This window comes from Peromyscus eremicus, chromosome 4 (genome assembly GCF_949786415.1).
Source record: "Peromyscus eremicus chromosome 4, PerEre_H2_v1, whole genome shotgun sequence".
Classification (NCBI taxonomy): Eukaryota; Metazoa; Chordata; class Mammalia; order Rodentia; family Cricetidae; genus Peromyscus; species Peromyscus eremicus.
This window is the reverse complement of record NC_081419.1, coordinates 94,390,776-94,414,176: the sequence shown is the minus strand read 5'-3', so window position 1 is coordinate 94,414,176 and position 23,401 is coordinate 94,390,776. Positions and strand designations below refer to the sequence as shown.

The 23,401-nt window shown below is 38.2% G+C and overlaps 1 protein-coding gene across 1 annotated transcript; it reads right to left on the bottom strand.

The window, feature by feature from the left end:
• Positions 1 to 2,626: 2,626 nt before the first annotated feature.
• On the bottom strand, positions 2,627 to 23,030 carry LOC131907852 (ankyrin repeat domain-containing protein 7-like). The gene is made up of 10 exons (XM_059258928.1): positions 22,608 to 23,030; positions 21,513 to 21,627; positions 21,183 to 21,356; positions 15,475 to 15,581; positions 13,888 to 14,025; positions 10,717 to 10,781; positions 9,219 to 9,252; positions 7,893 to 7,965; positions 2,878 to 2,974; positions 2,627 to 2,643 (listed from the first exon to the last, which is right to left on the bottom strand). The coding sequence occupies exons 1-10, from the start codon at positions 22,841 to 22,843 to the stop codon at positions 2,627 to 2,629; spliced, it is 1,056 nt and encodes a 351-aa protein (XP_059114911.1). The 5' UTR covers positions 22,844 to 23,030.
• Positions 23,031 to 23,401: the final 371 nt, after the last annotated feature.

Here is a 23,401-nt window from a genome sequence, read left to right as displayed (position 1 = left end):
ATATTCATGAAAATGTGAACAGCTCTGGTCAACAGAGACTCTCCTTCTAGATCATGTATTATAACATTTTTATGAGATCTAGCATGTTGTTTGTACAGCCTATCATTTCTCCCAATTTCAAAGAGCTAAGACTCCTTAACCATTACAATGGGCTTCCAGTCTGTAGGTGTCATTCTTGGCTACTCTATTTTAAATACACACCTACACACATACACACAAAACCATACACTGAATTCTTTATATCATACACTAGATTATCTTTGGATTTAGTGATGCTCTGTGTGATTTATTATACACATATGACTGATTATCTCCACATTATATATAAACTATACCAATCTATGAACCAATACTTCAAGCCACACCAGATTTAGAGAAGACAGGATGCATGACAACACTTAGTTCTACCTCTTAAATGCACATTGGTAATAGCTGCTCACTTCATGTCTTTTCAGTAGTGAAATACGATTATCAACAAAATGAACTGAATTTTCAGATGAATACATTAGGAACATTGTGCCTGTTATAATGTTTGCCTAGCAAACACAGGGTTCTGGGTTTGGTCCCCAGCTAAAAAGAAAATAAAAAAAAAAAAGAATGTATTCTTTTTTTCTCTAAGAGTACATTATTTGTATATATTATGTGAGTCCTCAAAGAATGTCTACTAAACCACTATGTTATCTAAAATGTATTATCGCAAATTAAAATTAATGTAAGGTTTTGCAAAATATTTGATTACACTGTATAAAAATATATCACTGTGATTGGTTTAATAAAAAGCTAAATGGCCAATACCTAGGCAAGAGGTATAGCTGGACTTCTGGACAGAAAGAACTCTATGAAGAAGAATGGCAGAGTCCAGTTGGTCACAGAGGGAGCAAGACATGCAGGAGGAGAGGTAAAAGCTATGAATCACACGGCAACACATGGATGGATAGACTAGAAATGGGTTAATTTAAGTTGTAAGAGCTAGTGGGACAAGCCTAAGCTATAGGCTGAGCTTTTATAATTAATAATAAGTCTCTGTGTCATTTTTTTGTCATCTGGTGGCCCAAAGAAAAACCCATCCATCTACATATGGTGTCCAACATCCAGCCATGTATCTCCACATAAGGCCTGAGAAAACTAAGAAAAGTTCTCACTAGGAGCCAGATGTGGCTTACTAGTCCTGCAATCTCTCAGGCTGGCTGGTGCTCAGTGGTATACAGATGTGCAGCTACCAGCTGCTGCCTGTGGACTGGAGCCAGCTGCTCAACTTCCTTCATTTACTTTCTGTCCTCTCTGTAGGTCCTAATCTTCATCCTTCTCTTCAGCACTATCCTTAGTTCCTAACACTCCTCAACTGTGAAAGACCTCAAAGGCCACTCATATGTCTAATGCTACCTACCCACCATTGAAATTGTTTCTTTCAAACTTCCTAAGTTAAAAAATACAGCCATTTAATATATTTTATTATTTAACAAATATCACATGAGTAATTTTTAGTGGCAGGAATATAATTTCTATTCTGTTGTTTAATTTACTTCAGGCTTTGTTATGCGTATTAGTGAATATGCTGTGTGCACATGGTGTACGTATGTGTCTATGCAGGCGCATACCTATGTATGCTCAACAGAGGCAGAAGAAGACACCAGGTGACCTTGACTAACACATCCACCTTATCCCACGAGACAAGATATATCACTGAGTTTGAAGCTAGGCAAGTAGTCAGAATATCTCAGTGATCCTCCTGACACTGTCCCCAAAGTGCTGGGGAGCACACTAGCCATGCCCAACTTTTTTTTTTTTTTTTTCCGGAGTTGAGGACTGAACCCAGGGCCTTGCGCGTACTAGGCAAGTGCTCTACCACTGAGCTAAATCCCCAACCCCATGCCCAACTTTTTATGTGAATCTAGATATAACTTGAATCTTCATTCCTTCATAGCGCATAGCAAACTCTCTTTCCCTACCAAAGATTCAACTCCCCAGCCCTCTGTCCTGTTTTTGTTATTTTTTTATTCTAATTTATATTTAAAATATTACCTCCTTTTCCTCTGCCCTTTCTTCTCTCGAGCGGATCCCATGTACTCCAACCTTCCTCTTTCTGGATTCCATTGCCTATTTTAATTGTTATTGTCACACAAAAACACATATGTGTGTATACATATGATTTTAATATATAAATAAAACCTGATCAGTCTGTGTAGTGTTACTTTGTCCTGTTTCAATTACACATTTCTTCACATTACTTTGTTTAATAAGATTTCTCATCTTTCCCTTGACTGAATCCTGACTCTTTACCTCTTTGGCTGGTAACCATAGATAAATAAACAATCAGAGTAATATTTACTAAATGATTCATGAAATAATATTTATCTATAGTAAAGTAAATCTACCTCTTCATGATGCAGTTTGTCAGACACTAACGACCTTTTGTAACAGTGAGATGGTGATGAAAATTGGAACAAGTTTTCCTTACTTCTCAAGCCAGTTTTGTTACATGAAGACAACTTTTTTCATATTCTTAACCCTTGCATTCTTGCTTTCATACTCAGTACAGTAAAATCTTTGTCCTTTTTTTCTTTATTTATTCCTTTATTATTATTTTCATATTTATTATTACTCATTCCCCGTACTCATTTCTTCCTTACTTCCCCAGAGACACTGCATATAAGAATGTCGTGAACTGGTAACCATAAGCAAACTCCATTAGTAACAGCCTCAGTCTCCCCTGTTGTTAAGATTGGTAATAGGTGCCATCGGTGTCCTTTCATTTCCACTTTTCATTTCCACTGGTGTCCATTGACAGGGAAGTCTGTTGACTACTAGATTTCATCAGTACTCATGTTAGAAACAGATACTCTGTCAAGTAACACTTTTACAAAATATAGTTCTTACCTTCCATTGTTCTTTTTGCTTCCTTTTTGTCTCTTTGATCTCCAGCCCCACCTAAGTTACTAAGACATTTAGCAGGAGCATGCTTAGAAGAACTCGGCTAAAATTAATACCAAAAATAAGGCAATTAATGTTTTCTTACTCATTTTAGGATATGTGAATTTCCTGATTTAAAAGAAACTACACATAAAACAAAAAAGAATGTGTCTAAAAACAATTATTTCAATACCCAACCTTATACATGCTGTCTACACTAAGCTTATCTCTCACCACTGTGTAAAACAAAAATGGAAGTTTACAAGACACATGTCCATAGATTACTTGTTATCTTGTACACATTTTATAAAAGAAGTTAACCTTATATTGCCTAACTCTTATATTCCACATAGAAAATGAGTATCTATTTTTTAAAATTATTTCTTCTTAAACATCCCAGTAAAAAAACTATTTTTAGCCACAGAATTTTCCATCTCCTCTCCTTGGCAATCAAAACATAACAATGCTTTCACAAGAAATGTGCTTTCTCTCTGTTTGGAATATTTCCCAAATTCACATTTTTGATAAAAATAAATAAGTAAAATACTTCAATTTCAAAACAGTAATTCTAGAGTTTACCAGCAGATGGCTTCTAAACCTAGAAGACAGGCAAGGAGAGGAGAGGAAGAAGTGAGCATAGGCGGTGGAGAAATGGCTTTGCCTGCTCTAAAGGGAGGCGGGACAGACGCTAGGAAGTGAGGTGGTGGCTGGTCCTGCTTCTGGGAAAAAGCTGAATTACACTGTTCATCAATAGAGCCAGTAACAAACACAAGTGCTAGTGGGCCTGTGCCTTCTTCCTTTGAGAAAACTGACCACTGTCTGAGTCACTGTGACTCCCGAAGCCACATCCTAGCCCAGGAAAAGTGTGCCTACAGAACAGAGACCCACAACTGACTGGACATGTCCTGCTGTGTTTACTATTCATCAGTAGCCTATCTGCCAATCTCTCTAGTTGGTTGTGGTGGCAGGTCAACCATGAGACTGGACGACTCTGTGTTGAATTACAGTTTTACTGTGCTCTAACTTTGGCCAGAGATTTATTTCCTTTGGAAGCTTTGGGTTGGAGAAACACTTGAAGACACCCACAGCCCTGCAGAGTGGGCAGGAATAAGACACCCAGAGACCCCACCCAACACATGGCCCAACCACAGCATGAGCCACTATGATTGTGCAAGTATGGAGTGGAGAGATGGGAGAGAGAGAAGCAGCGCAGCCCGATCACTATGAAGAGAGGTGGATCTGGAGACTCAGTGATGGAGAAGAACAACCTGATGTGAGTTTCCTGCGAAGTCATCTGAGGCTATGGTAAAATCCTGGCCTGCACTGGTGCTGCGGGGCATTTATGGGTCTGTAGCCGTGCAGCAGCAGGGGGTCTGTGTTGATGTCCATGGCCCATGTTACCACCAAAGGCCATGTGGTTGTCCTTGATCTGGACTACTGCTTGGGACCACATTTATATCAAAGGGCTGCACAGTGTTGGCCTCCCCCCTCACTGGATGCAGCACTCAGGAGAGTGGGCCCTGCATCTCACTTGGGTAGCACCCCTAGTGGAAGGGGTGTGGGTGAGCTGGCCCTGAGGGCATGAAAACTGGAGAGCTGGCCCTGCTCCTTATCTGCCATGCAGTGGTGTGAGCAGAAGAGCTGGCTCCACCCTTTGCTGCCTGAGGCATTGGGTGAGCTAGCCTGGGCAGTGCTGGAGAGCTGATCCTGCTGGTGAGGATGTGGGAGGGCTACCAGGCTGACCTACTCAGCTACCACCCAGGTTCAGATCCAGGGCTATGAGTTGGCCCATCCCAACATCCACCCCATCTGTGATCTGCTGAAGCACGTGAAGGGACCAGTCCTGCAGATCCAAAGCTGAGGGATCTCCATGACACAGTGTAACAAAAGGATATCCAAGAGGAGTCCAGTGAGGGTCCAGTATTGATAGTGTAGCAGAAACCAGAGGCCTCAAACTAGACCAATGATTCATTGCAATGAACACTTGAAAATAAAGATGTATGGACTAGGGGCTGGAGAGATGGCTCAGAGGTTAAGAGCACTGACTGCTCTTCCAGAGGTCCTGAGTTCAATTCCCAGCAACCACATGGTGGCTCACAACCATCTGTAATGAGATCTGGTGCCCTCTTCTGGCCTGCAGGGATACATGCTGTATACATAATAAATAAATAAATCTAAAAAAAAAAAAAAAAAAAAAAAAAAAAAAAAAAAAGATGTATGGACTAAAGGGGGAAAAGAGAAGATAGGAAAATATAAAGGAAGCCCAGGGGAGCTCGAGAGAAGGGGATAGATAGTAGGATGCAGATGACTAGAAGGGGAAAAATGGGACAAGCAGATTTTAACTACAGGAGAATGAGAACCATAATACATAGAGAGGAAGGAAAGCTAAATAACACTAAGGATGTTTGAAAATCCATACAGAGCATACTATTGTATGTTTACACAAAAATATATATGATATACGTATGTGTGCATATATAAATAATTTAAATGAAGTTACACCACTTTGGAAGATGCTGCTTCCCCAAGAGCCATAGACTGTCTAACAAAATCTTCAGCTCCAGGCAAGCGAAACGTCCCTTTGAGTTGTTGCTCAGTAGATTCTAAGAGACTCCCATAGAAATATAGGCTCTTCAGGTTGGAGATAAGACTCTATTACTGGAGACACCACTCACCTCAGACACGGGACTCATAGAAATCCAGCAGGAACTGGCCTGGAATGATTTTTCATGAGAGCTGACTTTCATAGCATCCCAAAAGTGCTATGCAGGCTACCAGGAGAGAAAAGCACCAACAGCTCTACCTAGTTGCAGAGCCTGTGCATCACATCAATGACTTGTTGAACAAGATATCCCCAGTGGTGCAATAATAGTACTTTCTTCTTAGTGGTATCCAATAGCTGTCTAGCTTGACTTAAGGCCTATCCAGTAGAAAGGCAACTCAAACCTGGTACTGCAAATCTGGGCAGCAGTCCTTGGCAGTGGAGATCATTGAATCTAGAGAAGAACCTACTACTGCCATTTCCCCCAATCATTATAATTTCTCTTTTCCAAAACCTACCAATGAGTACAGTTCTCACTCCTCACAAGATAAGTTTCCTTTGTAGCATATAGAGACTATCAAAGAGTCATAACTGGTAAAAATGAAAATAATTGGTCACTGTTGGGTGCTTGACACTTCCTGGTAGAGTTACAGTTTCAGTCCCTACTCCTAATGTTCAGGGAACATCAGGGAATAGGAGTCAGAAAGACTGAAGAGTCAGAGAGCCAGTATACTGTCTTCTAGACATGAAATGAAAGCTGCACCCATGAAATTTTAAGAATATGTTTTCCTAAACAGGACTTGCATAATGAAAATATCAGTAAATACGCCAGGGTGAATGGGAGAAATTTCATGAGGTACCATCCCTAGATGAAATGAAGAATCAGTTTTCTCCAGGGATAAACCTCCTGACAGGTTACCTAATCTCAAGTGGTAAGCCCTAGATACATGTATGTGTGTACAAAACTAAATGTACTCAGTAGATTATATATACATATATATGTGTATATTTATATATTTACATATGTAAGAATAATAATTAAACAATAAGAGGTCATGAATTTGAAAACAGATAGGGACATATACAAAAGAAGCTGGAGTGGAGAGAAGGCAGGGTGAAAATGATATAAATAAAATATTCATATATGAAAATTTTAAAAATTAAAAATATTTAAATTTGCCTGGTGGTGGTTGTGCACACCTTTGATCCCAGCACTCAGAAGGCTGAGACAGGTGGATTGCTAGGAATTCAAAGCCAGCCTGGTCTACATAGCAAGTTCGAGGATAGCCAAAGTTACAAAGAGAAACCCTATCTTTAAAAAAAAAAATTAGTTTTAAGCTTGGTTTGGAGCATGCCAGATAAAGCAGACCACTTCATCCCTGATACTGAAGGATGACTTTGGCAATATAGGATGTTTGCATTCTCAAATAAAAGTTTTCAATTCTAGAAGAGAAAGTTTATGTGACTATATAATTAAGTCTTTATAACTACCAGTATTATTCAAGAAAAATGTAGGTTTTTCTATCAACCTATAAACAGTATAATAATTCTTTTTTCTAATTATGCCATATAAAATGGTACTTCATGATTGAAGAAAAATCCATTATGAAAATATCAAGCTATCATTACCCTTCCAGATGGTATTTGAGATAATCCTTTTAAAATACGGCACAAATGTGTGTAAATCTGTATCCAGTATTCACAACAGGAAGGATAAATTTGGCTAAAATCTTGATTAGTGTTTTTTTTACAAGTTTCAAATAGCTAACAGATGACTGTTAATTAGAGTGTACTAGAAAGCAACTCTGACTGTTGGTGTTGGCCTTGCAGCTGTGTAGTAGAGCACTTTCTATATATACATTACAACCTGGGTTCAAGGTCTACACCCACAAAGAGACATGGAGTAACAAAAATAAAGCCTACAACTATTACAAAAGGACATGAATGCTAAGGTGAATGACTTTGCTAAAAATGACATGAGATATCCATCTTGCTGGAGATATTTTAAAAAGCAGATATCAATCTTCCACAAATAGTTCTGTGTCCTCTGGTAGGAATCTCTTCTTCATTGTGATTCTGTGATATTATCATATTAGTATGGTTTATAAGTCACAGTAAGTGCCATTTATCCAAATATTATTTACCATATTTGAAATCTCCTCTTCTATGGAATTTCTATTCCTAATACAACTCTCCTAAACTGTATATTTCACCCCTTTTCCTATTACCTTAGAATAGTTACCTGATCTTTGTTGTTTATCAAATTAAGGAAGTATTCAATTAGTCACCAGCCACAGTCTTATGAAAACATCTCTTCTCACCAACTGTCTACTGTTGTCCACAGAATGACAACAGGTAGACCACTACAGAAGTTCAAGAGTAAACACCATAGAAACACATTTCTGTACAAATGTATTAAGTTCAAAAAGCAAAATTTTACCTTGTCATCAAAATCACCATCATCCTCACTTGACTTAGACAAGGTGGATCCAGAAGTAGGATCATCGTGGTGCCTACAGAGGAAATACACAATAAAAATGATGAGTGTAACTTAAAAAAAGTCAAAAGTCTCCATATTAAATTACATTTCATAGTCATAATTGATGTGAATAGAGTTTGACATCTCATATTATTAAAAACAACAACTTCCCATTTCCAGTTTCCTCTTCGCCTCTTCCAATTTATAAGAGTAAATACATTCAGATTCTTTATTCCATGTGAATAGTGACGACAGATATGTTGGCAGGGCCTTAGGTGAACTTAACTTCATAAACTGCCTAAACTTTTTTTTTTTTTTTTTGGTTTTTCAAGGACAGGGTTTCTCTGTGTAGCTTTGCACCTGTCCTGGAACTCACTCTGTAGACCAGGCTGGCCTCGAACTCACAGAGATCTGCCTGCCCCTACCTCCCGAGTGCTGGGATTAAAGGTGTGCACCATCACTGCCCGGCAAACTGCCTAAACTTAATGAAGGATTCACAAACCCTTCAGTGCCTCACAGAACTCACACTACTTTCACCTGGAAGAAAGCCTGCTTCAGAACCTAAGTTGTTCAACCGAAACATGGAAGTCTGCTATGAGAACTACTATGGAAAAGTAATCATTCATTTCCCTTTGCACTAAAATAGTAAAAGGAGTTCCCTGAAACATCTTAAATGTCTTAAAGATAATTTAAGAATTAGATAGATAGATAGATGGATAGATAGATAGATAGATAGATAGATAGAGGTCAAATATCTATGTAGTCAATGGGAATGCCTTTACCAAAGAGAGAACAGAGAACAATGTAAACTATTTTTACTTCAACATATAAATTTGACTTTTGGTGCTGGGATAAAAGGCGTGTACTGGGTTGGGGATTTAGCTCAGTGGTAGGGCACTTGCCTAGCAAGCGCAAGGCCCTGGGTTCGGTCCTCTGCTCCAATCAAAAAAAAAATTTGACTTTTGAAACTGATCTGATGTGTATCTAGGTTCCAGGGCTACAAGGGCTTCTTTCAGTCTATGCTAATGAGCACAAGAATACATGGGAAACCAAGTCAGACTGATAGTTAAATCATGGGAGGACTATTCTGAATGATAGATGTGTAATTAGAAAATCATGTGTTATAATAGAAAAAACATCAAACATTTATTATGGTAGTTATAAAGAATAACTAATGTTAACCATAAAATATTGGGGCTACAACAGAGTAGAATGCTGAACAAATTTTTATTTATCTGCACATTCCAAAATTTGGAAACAGGATTTTTATAACTATATGAATCTTACTTGGCTAATGAATTGTCTTCAGAATTCTTGTATTCTATTTAAGAAAAAGAAATGTATTTTAAATAGAACAATTAAAAAATTCTAAAATATTAAAAACATAATGACTCTAAAGGTTTATTAGGAAGCATTCCTTTCAGACCATCTCTAAAGAATAGCCTATTGTGGGTGCTAATTATAATGCTTATTGAGTAATGAATACTCTAAAAAAAATAAATCCACTTCCTGTTTCCTATTTTCTGGGCCCAAAGGAAGAAGAGTATAACTTAAATGCATTTGACACCTAAAAGTAAAATGCAATGTCCAGTGATATTCATGGTAACTCAGTTCTAGAGACTAACTTAAACAGAGTCATAAGCTGACAGTGCCAAATAAACAGCAGAATATATGTGCAGTGTGACATTGAGCTTCCTTAAGATAATATTTCTTATCACAAACTGAAATTGGACCAAATACTTGATATAATTCTTTGTGAACAAAAAAATAAGCTCAACATGTCAACACTGAACTTTGCAGCATGGCAAACACGGAGCTAGACCAAAACCAAAGGGATTTGCAAAGACTTTTCAGCTGTACATCAAGCTAGATACAAGTCATCCTCTTCCAGGAACAATGTTAAAAAATTCTTCCAATGACAGCTATTTCCATGTTCTTATATCTGGTGTAAATGGGATTCAGACTCATCTGATACAGTTCCTGCAATAGAAAGAACTACTGCAAGATCAGACCTGAAGGATTTACCAGTCCTGAACTGTGCTAAATAAAGAGACATTTAAGCTTAAAAGAACACAGAGGTAGCAGCAAGCTTCTAGGGAAATGTATTTGATTTGTACTTATAAAATGAATAACCTCCTGAGATTGTTAGACATGATACCTGAACCGAAGAAAACAAACTAAACAGTGATGCTAGTTCTGAGTGTAACTTCTTTCAACCTTTTTCATTAAGTGGAAAATTGCTATAAAAATAAAGCTTTTTCCAATGTGTTTACCATCATATCCTATGCTTATGCTCAAAAACAACAAATGGAAAGGAGCTGAGGGAGCAATGGCTACAGAGTTTGCTTAAAAAGGTATGAGGTTCTGTGTTCAATTCCTAGTTACACAAAAATTTATTGATTTATTAAAGAAAGCTGCTGAGTGTGCACTGCATGCCTCTAACATCAACTGAGAAGTTAAGACAGCTTGGATCAGAAGATCAAAGCCAACCTCAACTACACGGTAAGATGGAAGCCATTACAGGATAATGTCTCAACATAAACAAAAAATAAATGTATTCAGTGAGGTTACCATAACTACACATCAAAGAGACAACCTTTAATGGAAGATAACTAAAAATTAGGGCAACAGAATGTGAGTGCTATTGCCTAAATTAAAATATTGGAAATATGGGAAGGGGTTTCAATTGTATATGCTTAGAAAACATGTAATAACAGTGTTGGTTTATATTGGTTGTGTGATAATCATGGTTTTAATATTCACTTCTCATTGTCATAAGACTTACCTGGACTGTCATCTTTATTTTTAATATGTAACTTTACTTCATGGTCCATAAGAATCCTTCGACTACTGCAGAATGAAAAAAAAAAACATAAAGTTCCTATTTTAGTATTGATATGAAAAACCTCTTTATACTGTGTTGAATTTTCCAGACTATTGCAGACAATATCAAAGACATTACCATACTTAAAGTAAAACCCAATGTATTATTTCTTTTCACAGCTTATAGTCAGCTATTATAGCTATCCAGAAAACATGAAATCCTTTTCTAATTTCAGTTCTGTTGCTGTGATAAAATAGCCTGGCAAAAGAGAATTAGGGGAAGAAGGACTTACTTTGACTCACAATGGTATATCATTATTACAGCAAGGTCGAGACAGCAGGAACTTGAAGTAGGTAGTTGCATCATATCCACAATCAAGAGCATAAACAAGGGAATGCAATGCATGTTCCTCACATACACTATTCTTATACAATTCAGGAATCCTATTGTTGGTTGTTTTCTTTACTCTTTTGCACTTAGCTCTTTAGGGGGCCTGCCACTGCCTGGCCTTAGCTTGGCTTGTTTCTAGCCAGTTTTTCTTAACTTAAATTATCCCGTCTACCTTTTGCCTCTGGTATTGTCCCTTTCTGACTTCTGTTTATCTTACTTTCACTCTTATTCCATGACTGGCTATGTGGCTGGGTGGCTGGTCCCTAGCATCTTTCTCCTTCCTCTCTAATTCCTTTATCTTTTCTTTCCCAGATTTCTCCTCCCATTTGTTCTCTATGCCTGCCAGCTCCACCTATCCTTTCTCCTGCTTAGCTATTGCACAATCAGCTCTTTATTAGACCATCAGGTGTTTTAGACAGGCAAAGTAACACAGCTTCACAGAGTTAAACAAATGCAACATAAAAGAATGCAACACATCTTTTTGCATCATTAAAACAAATGTTCCACAGCATAAACAAATGTAACACACCTTAAATTAATATTCCACAACATACTCCTGCCTTGGAAAAGATGTTACTCACAGTAGGCTGGGTCTTCCCACATCTATCAACAATCAAGACAATTCCCCACCGACCATCTTTTTTTTTTTTTTGGTTTTTCGAGACAAGGTTTCTCTGTGTAGCTTTGCGCCTTTCCTGGGACTCACTTGGTAGCCCAGGCTGGCCTTGAACTCACAGAGATCTGCCTGCCTCTGCCTCCCGAGTGCTGGGATTAAAGGCGTGCGCCACCACCGCCCGGCCCCACCGACCATCTTACAGGTCAATCTGATCTAAATGATCACTCACTGACACTCCTTCTCCAGGTGACTTTAAGCTGCATAACTTGATAATTAGAATTAGCCATCATAAGCCCTCTAAATTTCACTAATAGCTGCTCTAATTTTATGTCTTATCATTTAGAAAAAATGAGCGATGTAACAACTTGAAAATACAAGCTTTTTATCATGTGATTTCTTTCCACTAAATAAAATGATTGTGCGCTATTACCAAACTCTCAATGACCAAAAGCTGAAAACTAAAACTTTACAAAATGTCACTTAGTTACTTGTAGTCTTCCTTTACCTAACCAAGCTCTGAACCTGCAGATCCTTGTTAGAATGATTGATTGTTCTGTTTGTCTCCAAATTCCTTCGAAGATAAGATCCTATCCTATCCATGGATTCCAATGGAACATAATGTGAATGAGGTCTCTTAAATACAGACTAAGGCTGACAACTACTCAGAGAAGGATGATATTGGCTCTCATAGCACCTAGGAAAGGATGCTGCACAGAATGCAAAGGGGTCCGGTGGCAGAGTTCTAGCAGTAATGAGTAAAGACTTGTGATATTCCCTGCAACATGATTTGAACATTCATGACAGCTTACAATGATCCCAAGTCATATTTTCTACCAGATGAACAAACTCTTCACAGTTAATAAACCACAAAGGTCTAGGGTTAAAATGACATGTGGCTCCATGGAAGGCTCTGAATAAATGAGAATGGTCAAATAGGTAGCAATGAGTGTGGCACAAGCTGAAAAGCCCGGCAGCCAAATGAAAGCACTGTCACTTTGGGACTAACAGCTCAATTAAAATATTGTAACTTTTCAATGTAAGTGTGAACTGCCATAAATCATTGGAGAGCTGATTCAACAAAGGCAGCCTGGTCATGGAGGTCAGTCTCTCCTGATCTCCAGGACAAGTGTGACTAGCAACACTGCAGCAACAGAATCACAAAAACAAAAGCAGGACTAGATGCCCTCTTCTTGCTCCTCCTGTCTTGTGAAAGAGAGCATTCCTCCTGGGACTTAGGGAACCCAGAAACCTGTATCTATTTCAAGATTCCAAAAGTAATATATAGAAGAAAGCCCCCCCCAGAGGAAGAAACACTATTTTCTGCAACACTGTAACTGAAGACTAAAATAGCCAATTAGAATATCAAACATCTGAATATCTATATAGTACAGAGTTTATAGTTGGATGAAATGGAAAATGTTAGGATCCATAGTTTTTTGTTTTGTTTTTTTTTTTTTTTAAAGCTTTATTTATTTATTACATATACAGTGTTCTGTCTGCACGAATCCCTGCAGGCCAGAAGAGGGCGTCAGATCTCATTACAGATGGTTGTGAGCCACCATGTGGTTGCTGGGAATTGAACTCAGGACCTTTGGAAGAGTAAGCAGTGTTCTTAACCTCTGAGCCATCTCTCCAGCCCAGGATCCATAGTTTTTAAGGTCTGGAAAGTTCTACACAGAGACGAAGCTCACTGATAGAATTGCCCAGAACAAATGAGGCACTTCGTTCAGTCTTCAGCAATACCAAACCAAGTCATGAGATAAAGAAACCCTTCTTCATTTCTACTTCTTTTTTTTTTTTTTTTTTTTTTTTTTTTGGTTTTTCGAGACAGGGTTTCTCTGTGTAGCTTTGTGCCTCTCCTGGAACTCACTTGGTAGACCAGGCTGGCCTCGAACTCACAGAGATCCGCCTGGCTCTGCCTCCCGAGTGCTGGGATTAAAGGCGTGCGCCACCACCGCCCGGCCATTTCTACTTCTAATGGTATGCATTTTGCATACTGGATATTCACTGCTATTCCAAAACAACCTAGAGTCAACACTGGTACATTATGAGAGGGAAGATGAAGACTTTGGAATTAATTTGAACTGCAAGTTAGTGTTTGCTAGCATTACAATGCAAACACCTACCCTTTACTTGTGCCTTCAATAGCATAACGTAAGGCAGTCCATCCGAATACATCTTTAAAGAAAAAGTCAACGCCTTCATCCAGAAGTAGACTGACCATATCTGTTGAATCCCATCTTACGGCATATAAGAGTGTGTTTCTGAAATAACACAGAATAGCTTCATTATTAGATAACTTAATTAAAACTGTTAATACTTGGGTGTATTTTACAAATTTAATGTCTTGCTTGTCTGTTTGGAATTGTCCTTTTGTTTTGTTTTGTTTGTTTGTTTTTTCATTTTTCAAGACAGGGTTTCTCTGTGTAGTTTTGGTGCCTGTCCTGGATCTCACTCTGTAGACCAAGCTGGCCTCGAACTCACAGAGATCTGCCTGGCTCTCCTTCCCGAGTGCTGGGATTAAAGGCATGCGCCACCGCCACCCTGGAATTGTCCTTTTTATACACATAAATATTATTGGTTACAAAGATTAATCTTTATATATGGTGTGCAAAGATAATGGATGGGAAGCCTCTGGCAGTGTTTTGCATGTTCTTAGCAGAATTCTTAGATTCATCAACTTTGATAGAATGTAAGTGTATAAAAGTTATTCTTCTTAAATAGATAAGGACTTAAATGAAGATGTTTCCATTTTCTTTAGTTTACTGTAACATATAATTACTAATCAGATAACCATCAGATAATTGAAAACTATTTTCATGATTTAAGCTATAACAACATTATAAGATACTCTGTTAATAATAAAATTCATTATAGTTCAGTTAGTAATGATGATAACATGTGATATGCACTGCCCTAAATGTTACATAAATGATCTCATGAAAACCTTTACAAGGTATTATCCTCCTTTTCATATTTGCTGATATGTAACACTAGCAGTTCAGACACCTAGCAACTAGGTAGCTGACATTTTAACCAAGTCATCTATGAATCTGCATCTACCCATCTATTTCTTAGCTTCATTAATGTTTCTCCTAATGAAGTGAATTTGCTTTCCTTTCCCAACACTATGTAAATATAAACACATCAATACCAGTTGTACAGGACAAAAGGGAGTGGAGTTGAACAGCATCCTGCAATAACAATTCTAGTCATCATAGGATAATCTAACCTCATTATTCTTCAAAAAGAATTGAAAGGTAGGAGTCATCTAATATACTGTGATTGTCAACTTTTTATGAATAATATGGCATTTTATAGGACAATCATATAAGAGCAAGGGAAAACAGTACAAAATGATTGAATTTCGTTGTGAATCAAAGTTAATCAAAAAGTCTAAACTTATTAAAAAATTAGTAAAACCAAACTGAAAACCAATTAATCTGCCATAAGATCAGTTGTCCAATCAAACAAAATATCAAGTAAGAAGCATCAATCAATATAATAAGGGGATATGAAACTTATAAATGATTTGTGTTGCTCACCTCAACTTACTGCTTTGCTTACCCAACTAATTAGACTGATGACTAGTGGATACCTGATCACTGAATCCCTGTAAGTTAGTCTTCTTCCCATCAAGTTGATATTTCTTGGTTGTGCGATTGTTATTTCAGTATGTCACATTTTTAAAAAAAAAATTCAAACAACAGTACCTTTTCATTTCATCAAATACATGTATATTTGCCCCCTTCTTTACTAAAAATTTTGCCATCTCTATTTTGTTTTCCTTGAGAGCCAGTAAAAGTGGTGTAAAGCCATCCTGCAAAACAAAACAAAAGAATCTGCAATCCAAAATCATTGCAATCTTTAACTGAGTTGAGCCTTAAACAGTCCCTATGAATACAAAGTCTTGCTAGAGTGAATAAGGCCATTGCACATTCCTGGTCCTTGAAATGCCCTACATCTACCTACATGTGACACATGAAACCTGCTCACTCCCTTCTAAAGATGTCTTTAAAGCTGTGTTTGTTCTACAAACATTTCCTTCTACCTTAGCATTTAATATATGGAGTCATGTAATTGCTCTCTCCTCCTCTTTAAGAGCAATTTGATAATCAGGTTTCTTCATGAGCATCTTGAGGCTTAGCAGTGTGCTCAGTTCTTGGAGGAAACTAGTGTTATCTATGGACCATACTGAGTCCATAGCTCCTGAGTTTCTATCTTTCCAGTGAGTGTTTCCTCCAATGGGTTTGTATAAACCAATTTTTACTTGTGAAGTCATCTAACATGTTTTATAAAAAATGATATTAACCCTGAAGGAAATATAAACTCTTAACATCGACCCAGAATTTTTCAAACTTTTGTGAATTTACACTTCACTTGCATTCTGTTTTCCCCTAATGTTAACGAAATGAATCAGTGTTAAAGCAAAATCGTTCACCTGATTTTCAACACTGTCCTTATCTCACTGATTTTGCATGTTTAGAGCTGCTGGGATATGACACCCAGGCCCTTTATGAGCTTATCAAGTCACACGGTAACAGCTCAACTGTCAAGGCTGGGATTTGCTACTCTTTTGATATAAAACAAAACAAAACAAAAAACCTTGCAATTACTAGTCTGAGATCCTTTGACCTGAATACTAATAATACAAAGAGTTATTTTTAAAAAGTCTAGCTTCTCATTATTTTCAAGATCTTTTAAAAGTAGTGAAATATTGTTGTCTTAAAGCAAGGAGGGTTATAAGCTAATCATCACCATTGTTACTGTTTTCTTCCCAAACATAAAAAATAGTAAGAGAGGAAAGGTGGACTAAGATTATTGGAGTCAAACCTTGGCTCTTCCAGAGTTCCTTAGGATTTTGAGATCTAGCATCCACACATTCAATGTTTATCTAAGAACTCTTTCAGAATTTCAAGGAAATAATTTTTGTAAATACCTTTGTCCATGACTAATTAGATTTAATGATTCAAACTCTGCATAGAAAACTCTACTCGTAATACAGATATCCAAACTTCTCCTGAGGTCATCGGGACACACAATCCAGAACTAGGAAGCTGCCTGTAATTTCAGTCTCATTTCTAACCCACATGTCTAATTCCCTTCACCATTTGTTCTTATCACAGAAAAGAGAAAGGACTCAGTCACTGAAAACTTCTTAGTTTCCCTTGATGGGAACAGACCGGGAACAAACAGTTAGGATTACATTTCATTTCAATATGGAAAAATGTCAGTTCCGTCTTCTCCTTCTCCCAATCCAGGCATCGTAGATTTGAGAACAGAGGTTAGGTTTTGACCTAAGTGGTGGTCATTTCTTAAAAAAAAAAAAAAAAAAAAAAAAAAGGAGAGGGGGCAAAATATGCCGGTAAATTCTGTGATCTTTCCTCTGTTTTTCCACATGACCACCACCTACTCACTACCTGCTCCTCAGATTGAACTACAGGCATGTTTGTAGCTCAGTGACTTCAGCAAATGAAGAATGAATACTCCTCAAACTGAAAGCACAATAGCATACATGTAAACTCATACTAAAATAATTTTGTTAGTTTTGATTTTTGCTTTTTGGTTATTGGTGGTCGTGGCTTTACTTTTTTGTGAAAGGGGTCATGCAGTTGAACAGTTAAGAAGCAGGGTTGATGGGGATATGGGAGGAGTTGGGCGATGGTAAAGAATGTGATCAAAATAAATGAAAAATGTTCATTAAAATAATAAGTTGAAAATAGTAATAATTCTTCATGTATTTCTCCAATTGCCTAAGTTCCAGGTGGGCCTTCATATTTCTGATCAGGTTCTGGTTCCGCATTCTTTGATTTAGTCTTCACACAAATATATCATTTGATATTATTTGCCAATAGCAATAAGATTTAAAATTTGCCACAAATTCTTTTGTTTCATTTGAGTTTTAAAATAGTTTAATTAGCAAGGGAATTTTTGATCTCCAATTCTGTTACCTCACACAAGTTAGAAACAATTTTTAGTGGAAAAAATCATAAAAAGAGAAGCTTTACCTTGAATAAATATAGCAAACATAGTTTCTGCCCCAGCAGCAGCCTGCCTCTGCCACAAAAGGAGTTGTGTTATCACCTGTCTCCAGGTGCCTTTCCCCATCAGCTAAGTGACATGCGCACCCCTTAAAAGTGCCTGCCAGGCACAGCTCGCTCTCTTTGCCTCTTCACGTTTCTTCTCTCTCATCTCTCTCGGTTCTTGCTCCTCTTTGTTTCTTCTTTCCTCTCTTGCCTTTTCTTCTCTCCCTTGCTTTTCTTCTTCCTCTTGTCTGTCTGCCCCTTTCAAGTCCCCATGCTGACATGGCCTTTCACTCTTCCACTCTCTTAATTCACCAGTAAACTTTGCACTAAGTCTGTTATGCGTGGCATGTTTGCTTAGTGGCACACCTTGGCAGGGCCCCCCGAAATGTACCCACTGTTGCCTTCCTTTTTATTTACCCTTTCACACGGTGTTTCACAAATACTAGCCCTCAATGCAGGAAAGTTCTATATTCTAACACTTCTTTCAAAGCATCCCTATTTGAAGCCATATTCTCTCTTTTTTCTTGTTATTGAGAGGTTTTCTATTCATTTTACATACCAACCACAGATTCCCCTCTCCTCCCTCCTTCTGCCCCCAGCCTTCCCCACCAAATCCCCCCATTCCCACCTCCAAGGCAAGGTCTCCCCATGGGGAGTCAGCAGAGCCTGGTATGTTCGGTTGAGGCAGGTCCAAGCCCCTCCTCCCTGCACCAAGGCTGCTCTAAGTGTCCCACCATAGGCACTAGGCTCCAAAAATCCGGCTCATACACCAGGGACGGATCCTGATCCCACTGATTGGGGGCCCCCTAAACAGTTGACGTTAAACAACTGTCTCACCTATCCAGAGGACCTAGTCCAGTACCATGGGGGCTCCTCAGCTATTGGTCCACAGTTCATGAGTTTCCACTAGTTTGGCTGGCCATCTCTGTACATTTTCCCATCATGATCTCAATGTCCCTTGCTCATAGAAATCCCTCCTCTCTCTCATCGATTGGACTCCTGGAGCTCTGCTTGGTGCCCAGCTGTGGATCTCTGCATCTGCTTCCATCAGTCACTGGATGAGGGCTCATGTTTGTCCTTCTGTGTCTGGGTTACCTCACTCAGGATGATATTTTCTAGTTCCATCTGTTTGCCTGCAAATTTCATGATTTCATTGTTTGTCTCTGCTGAATAGTACTCTATTGTGTATATGTACCACATTTTCTTAATTCATTCTTCAGTTGAAGGGCATCTAGGCTGTTTCCAAGTTCTGGCTATTATGAATAATGCTTCTGTGAACATAGTTGAGCATGTGTCCTTGTGGTATGATTGAGCATTCCTTGGATATATGCCTAAGAGTGGTATAGCTGGGTCTTGAGGAAGATTGATTCCCAATTTTCTGAGAAAGGCCATACTGATTTCCAAAGTGGCTGCACACGTTTGCACTCACATCAACAGTGGAGGAGTGTTCCCCTTGCTCCACATCCTCTCCAACATAAGCTATCTTTAATATTTTTAATCTTAGCCATTTTGACATGTGTTAAGATTGTATCTCAGAGTATTTTGATTTGCATTTCCCTGATGACTGAGGATGTTGAGCAATTCCTTAAATGTCTTTTGGCCATTTGAGATTCTTCCATTGAGAATTCTCTGTTTAGCTCTGTAGCCCAATTGTTAATTGAATTGTTAGCTATTTTGATGTCTAGTTTCTTGAGGTCTTTATATATTTTAGAGATCAGCCCTCTGTCAGATGTGGGGTTGGTGAAGATATTTTCTCATTCTGTAGGCTGTCGTTTTGTCTTATTGACTGTGTTTTTTGCCCTACAAAAGCTTCTCAGTTTCAAGAGGTCCTATTTATTAATTGTTGCTCTCAGTGTCTGTGCTACTGGTGTTGTATTTAGGAAGTAGTCTCCTGTGCCAATGCATTCAAGACTACTTCCTACTTTCTCTTCTATCAAGTTCAGTGTAACTGGATTTATGTTAAGGTCTTTGATCCACTTGGACTTGAGTTTTGTGCATGGTGACAGATATGGATCTCTTTGCAATCTTCTACACGTTGACATCCACTTATGCTAGCACCATTTGTTGAAGATACTTTCATTTTTCCACGGTACAGTTTTGGCTTCTTTGTCAAAAATTAGGTGTTCATATGTGTGTGGATTAATGTCAGGTTCTTCAATTCGATTCCATTGGTCCACATGTCGGTTTTTATGCCAGTACCAAGCTGTTTTTATTATTATAGCTCTATAGTAGAGCTTGAAGTCAGGGATGGTGATGCCTCCAGGGGTTGCTCTATTGTACAGGATTCTTTTAGCTATCCTGGGTCTTTTGTTTTTCCATATGAAATTGAGTATTGTTCTTTCCAAGTCTGTGAAGAATTGTGTTGGGATTTTGATGGGGATTGCATTGAATCTGTAAATTGCTTTTGGTAAGATTGCCATTTTTACTATGTTAATCCTACCTATCCATGAGCATGGGTAATCTTTCCATTTTCTGATATCTTCTTCAAATTCTTTTTTCAGAGACTTCAAAGTTCTTATCATACAGGTCCTTCACTTGCTTAGTTAGAGTTATCCCAAGGTATTTAATATTATTTGTGGCTATTGTAAAGGGTGATGTTTCTCTGATTTCTTTCTCAGCCCATTTATCATTTGTATATAGGAAGGCTACTGATTCTTTTGAGTTAATCTTGTATCCTGCCTCATTATGAAGGAGTTTATCAGCTGTAGGAGTTCCCTGGTAGAATTTTTGGGGTCACTTATGTACACTATCATATCATCTGCAAACAGTGAAAGTTTGACTTCTTCCTTTCCAATTTCTATCCCTTTGATCTCCTTTTGTTGTCTTATTGCTCTAGTTAGAACTTCAAGTACTATGTTGAATAAATATGGGGAGAGTGGACAGCCTTGTCTTGTTCCTGATTTTAGTGGAATCACTTTGAGTTTCTCTCCATTTAATTTGATGTTGGCTGTTGGTTTGCTGTAAATTGCTTTTATTATGTTTAGGTATGTTCCTTGTATTCCTGATCTCTCTAGGACCTTTATCATGAAGGGGCATTGGATATTGTCAAATGAAGCCATATTCTTTCTTTTTTTAAAAGATTTATTTATTTATTTATTATGTATGTGTGTATGACTGCAGGCGAGAAGAGGGCAGATCTCATTACAGTTGGTTGTGAGCCACCATGTGGTTGCTGGAAATTGAACTCAGGACCTCTGGAAGAGCAGTCAGTACCTTAACCTCTGAGCCATCTCTCCAGCCCCATGAAGCCATATTCTTAAATAATTAAGCTATTTCAAAGTATTTTCATTCAAGGAATGCTTGAATTTCTAACATGCAAAATTAATCCTATGTGTATTGCTATTAACACACACATATTTCAGATTATTTGGGGACTACAGTGCCGTGAACTATACCTTGTTCTTTTGTTCCATGTCTGCATTGTATTTAAGCAAATATTCAGCCAACTTCTGATTGTCTTCAGACACAGCATAGTGAAGAGAAGTATTGCCATTTTTGTCCATACGATTTGGATCAGCACCGTGCTTCAACAATGTACACATGCATCCATATGACCAGTTTTGTACAGCCTAGGGATTATATCAAGAAACAAATTGCTTGTTCAATGAATTCAATATAAACATCACATAGAGTTCACCAAGTAGTAACATGTTCATGGGGTAAGTTTGGTTTATAATCATTTAAATTAAGTCTGTGTTATGCTAGATTTGGATAGCTATACATACCTTCATCAGAGGTGTGATGGAATTCCTGTCAACAGCATCAATGTCACAATTATTTCTCAGTAGAACACTTACTACTTCTTCCCGGCCATAGACACAAGCGAAATGCAGAGCAGTCCTATGGAAATTAGAAATTTTTAATGAAATTCTAGAACACTACCTTAAAATTAACAATTTCTCATGTAATCATAAAATATTAAATGGCACATAATTCTTAAACATTGAATGATATGTGTTTCTTTCACCTTCTGAACAAATACTTAAGTCCTTATGAAAAATGGAAATATTTATTAGCTTCTATTACTCACTATATTGGTAAAGACAACATTTTCGATGGTGTCTTTTGTGTGGTGCTATGAACAGAGCACATGGCCTCTTCCATGCTTAGAAATTAATCTGCCATTGAGCAATACCCCCAACCAGGAGCAGGTTTAGAGAAAAAGCATGGCATTTAGGTTAAATAACCATAGATTTAATTATAGCTTAAACTTTGCTACAAACTACTTAGACTTTCTATGAATCAGTTCTCTCATCAGTAAAGCAAAGATCAAAAATAGTAATTATCTCACAGAATACCACTGTGATGCATCAGTGGGAATTATGCAAAATGTCTAGAATAGCTCCAGGCACATGACAACTCAATTTAATATTATCACTATCCCTTCTGCTCAGCAAACAAGATTTCAAGTACATAAAATTATGTGATAATAATTTTTCTGATATGTTTAAGTATTACTAATTTCAAGGATTCTAAATTGTATTTAAAGTCTCTAAATTTGCTTAGAGGGGGTAAAGCAGCAAGGTTTTAACAATAGTGCAATAGGTATGCTACTTAATAGATGTTCATGTTATCAGTGGTGAATAGATTACTTGGTAAATTCGTGATTTATCAGGATAAATTTGCAGGCAGGGTTGGATGATCTGGACTAGAGACCTCCAGCTGGAGTGCAAGTCTTGAGAGTACTGAGGATCCAGAGAAGACAGAACACAGAGAGGCCCTCCCTTCCTGCTGTCTCTCTACGCTGGTCTTTGAACATAACAGAGGCCATATCACATCCTCCACGCAGGCCGCTCCCTCCAGCTCATAAGCGCTGTTACCTTTCCTTAAAGTCTCTGTCATGCACACTGTGTTTCCCAAGGTTTATCATTCTCTGCAGTCTCTTGGTGTCACCCTCACTCGCAGCCTGGTGGATCTTTTTGAGAGGTTTGTATCTGGGTTTGTTTGGGACAGAAACGCTTTTCATATCATGTAAAATGTCCAACAACTTTTTTCGTGGGACATCGCAGAAACCCATAGGTGTCTTTTCCTTAATTCCATGAACCAAGTTCTTCATGACTGAAGATAGTGGTCTCACCGCCTGGCCCTGACCCTTCGGATTTTCCCAAGGACTTGTTCTTAGACCAACTAACTCGCAGTCTAAGTATTGGCTTATAGAAAATCAAGATATGTCCACAAGGTCCCCCACCAAGATTCCATGGTGAGAGAAATAGCTTATGACACACCTAAAGACCGTTGATCAACTCCAGGTTGCCAAGCAACAGTGGTGACCATTGGTGTACTGTGCGCATGAGCAAGAGCGGGCCTCCTGTACTGCTAACATCCCTAGAGTTAAAGAGTGTTCATTGTGAATGTTCAGGCCACTTCTGGCCGTCTCTCTGCAGGGAAACAAGTGTGTTCCATTAAATATCCACATCACTCTCACTTTAGACTGCTGCTCCTCAGCTTCCATCTCTCACTCCCTGCTCCAGCTCCTTACTTCCCTCCTACACTTCTTTCCTCTCTTCATCCCTCCTCCCTTATTTCTCCCTCTTTTCTCCCTCCTTTACTCACACAACCTTAAGCTCTTTGTCTTCCTCTTCCATTTTTCACTACCCCCTTTTGAACCCCACTC